Genomic DNA, 1,945 nt, shown 5'->3' on the forward strand with positions numbered 1-1,945 from the left:
TTTTTTTTTTTTTTTGGTCACCACCTTCAGGTTATTTTCATTACAGAGTACATGTCTTCTGGAAGCCTGAAGCAGTTTCTAAAGAAGACAAAGAAGAATCACAAGACCATGAATGAAAAGGTACTTTGCTGCTCTTTGTCTGTTCAGACAAATAGACAAAAGAGCTGTTGAGACATAATGCACTACAGACTAATACATATCTTTTGTCTTAAATTGCTTGCCTAAATGTTAGTCTTGATTGACTTTGCCTATCAGTATGGCTCAGATCAGAGAGAATTTTTTTTAGCGAGAGCGTGCTAGTTGCTTTCTGGTACAATATTAATAATGTCAAATATAGGACATCATAAACAAAATGCATTATTTACTTTATTTTAACATGCAGTGATTCATATCAGTTAGCGTCATTTGTTTTATACTTTTAAGTCTTTTACATTTTTGTTGCCTGTTTATTCTCTGTTTTTCAATATTAGGATTGGTGCATCCCTAGATATTAATAATACTATTACTTGTGTTTTAGTTTAACTGACTGTAGTATTAGTTGGGATTAATGAAATAACCTGCTGTAGTATAATATCAGATGCAGACTTGTCTTCTCAGATGCCATTAACTCTTTCTGGGACTCTTCTAGGCATGGAAACGCTGGTGCACTCAGATATTATCTGCCTTAAGGTGTGTGTATTTCTCTCTCCGATTCTTTTGTTCAAAATCTGTACAAATACCAGTAATGTGGAGATATAATTGGAAATTCCTCATTGGCACCTGGAATGTTAGCTGTCCATTTCTTTTTGTTTTGATGTTCCACTATAAGTCTTGTGGAGAGCTCCTATTACACTCACATTTCTCACCATTCTTCCTTCAGCTATCTGCATTCATGTGAACCTGCCATTATCCACGGGAACCTGACCTGTGACACCATTTTCATACAGCACAATGGACTCATCAAAATCGGCTCAGGTGGGCTAAAGCACATTGAGTATGACTGTTTAAATGTTACACATTGTATTATTGTTGCTGATGTTGTTTTTTTTTTTGTAGTGGCCCCAGACACCATTAATAACCATGTGAAAACATGTCGGGAGGAACAGAAGAGTTTGCACTTCTTTGCTCCAGAGTATGGAGGTAAAACTAGGTTTTAAAACCCATCATACAGTCTTGTTTCAGTGTGCAGTGTAAAAAATTACCTTGTACAATTTGTCCTCTTCCCTCATCCACTTCAGCTGTTGCAAGTGTCACTACAGCTGTGGACATCTATTCCTTTGGAATGTGTGCCTTAGAGGTGAGTGCTGTTTGTTTTGAGCTGAGGATCATTCATCAGGGTATCAGACTGCCCAGACCAGTGATTCAGGTTTTTCTCCCAATGTTTTAGATGGCTGTGCTGGAAATCCAAAGTAATGGAGAGTCCTCATATGTGTCACAAGAAGCCATTAATAGTGCCATTCTGTTTCTGGAGGACCCACTGCAGAGAGTGAGTATAGATTGTCAGGACTTAAATTATTTGCATTCAAAGATGCACTACCGTTTAAACGGGTCCTGTAACATTTTTGAAATAGGTCTCTTATGCTCAGCAAGGCTGCATTTATTTGATCAAAGATACAGAATAAAAATAGTAATATTGTGAAATATTATACAATGTAAAATAAAAATAAAAATTTTCAGCAGCCTTTACTCCAGTCTTCAATGTCACGTGATCCTTCAGAATTCATTCTAATATGCTGATTTGCTACTCGAGAACCATTTATCATTATCGTTATTAAAAACAGTTGTGCAGCTTAATATTTTTAAGGAAACTTTGGAATTTTTATAGAAATATTTTTTGAAAACTTCTGGTTTCTGGTGTTTTTTGATTAATAGAATGTTCGAAAGAACTCTATTTATTTGAAATGTTAATCCTTTGAAACATCGTAAATGTCTTGATTTTATTTTTATCCATTTAATGGATTCTTCC

The 1,945-nt window shown here is 35.4% G+C and overlaps 1 protein-coding gene across 1 annotated transcript; it reads left to right on the plus strand.

Moving 5' to 3' along the window:
* Nucleotides 1–35: 35 nt before the first annotated feature.
* LOC107576232 (nuclear receptor-binding protein-like) lies at nt 36–1,773 on the plus strand. The gene is made up of 7 exons (XM_016262454.1): nt 36–120; nt 629–669; nt 860–954; nt 1,036–1,119; nt 1,218–1,276; nt 1,367–1,532; nt 1,769–1,773. The coding sequence occupies exons 1-7, from the start codon at nt 52–54 to the stop codon at nt 1,771–1,773; spliced, it is 519 nt and encodes a 172-aa protein (XP_016117940.1). The 5' UTR covers nt 36–51.
* The last annotated feature ends 172 nt before the right edge of the window (nt 1,774–1,945 follow it).

The sequence above is a fragment of the Sinocyclocheilus grahami genome, unplaced genomic scaffold (assembly GCF_001515645.1).
Source record: "Sinocyclocheilus grahami isolate Dianchi unplaced genomic scaffold, SAMN03320097.WGS_v1.1 scaffold3376.1, whole genome shotgun sequence".
NCBI classification, from domain to species: Eukaryota; Metazoa; Chordata; class Actinopteri; order Cypriniformes; family Cyprinidae; genus Sinocyclocheilus; species Sinocyclocheilus grahami.

Excerpts from the sequence above, each read along its gene's own strand:
- LOC107576232 (XM_016262454.1), top strand. The coding sequence starts at position 52 with ATGTCTTCTGGAAGCCTGAAGCAGTTTCTAAAGAAGACAAAGAAGAAT. Across the intron at positions 121-628 it reads ACAAGACCATGAATGAAAAG|GCATGGAAACGCTGGTGCAC; the intron begins GTACTTTGCTGC and ends GGACTCTTCTAG. Across the intron at positions 1,277-1,366 it reads TTGGAATGTGTGCCTTAGAG|ATGGCTGTGCTGGAAATCCA; the intron begins GTGAGTGCTGTT and ends CCAATGTTTTAG.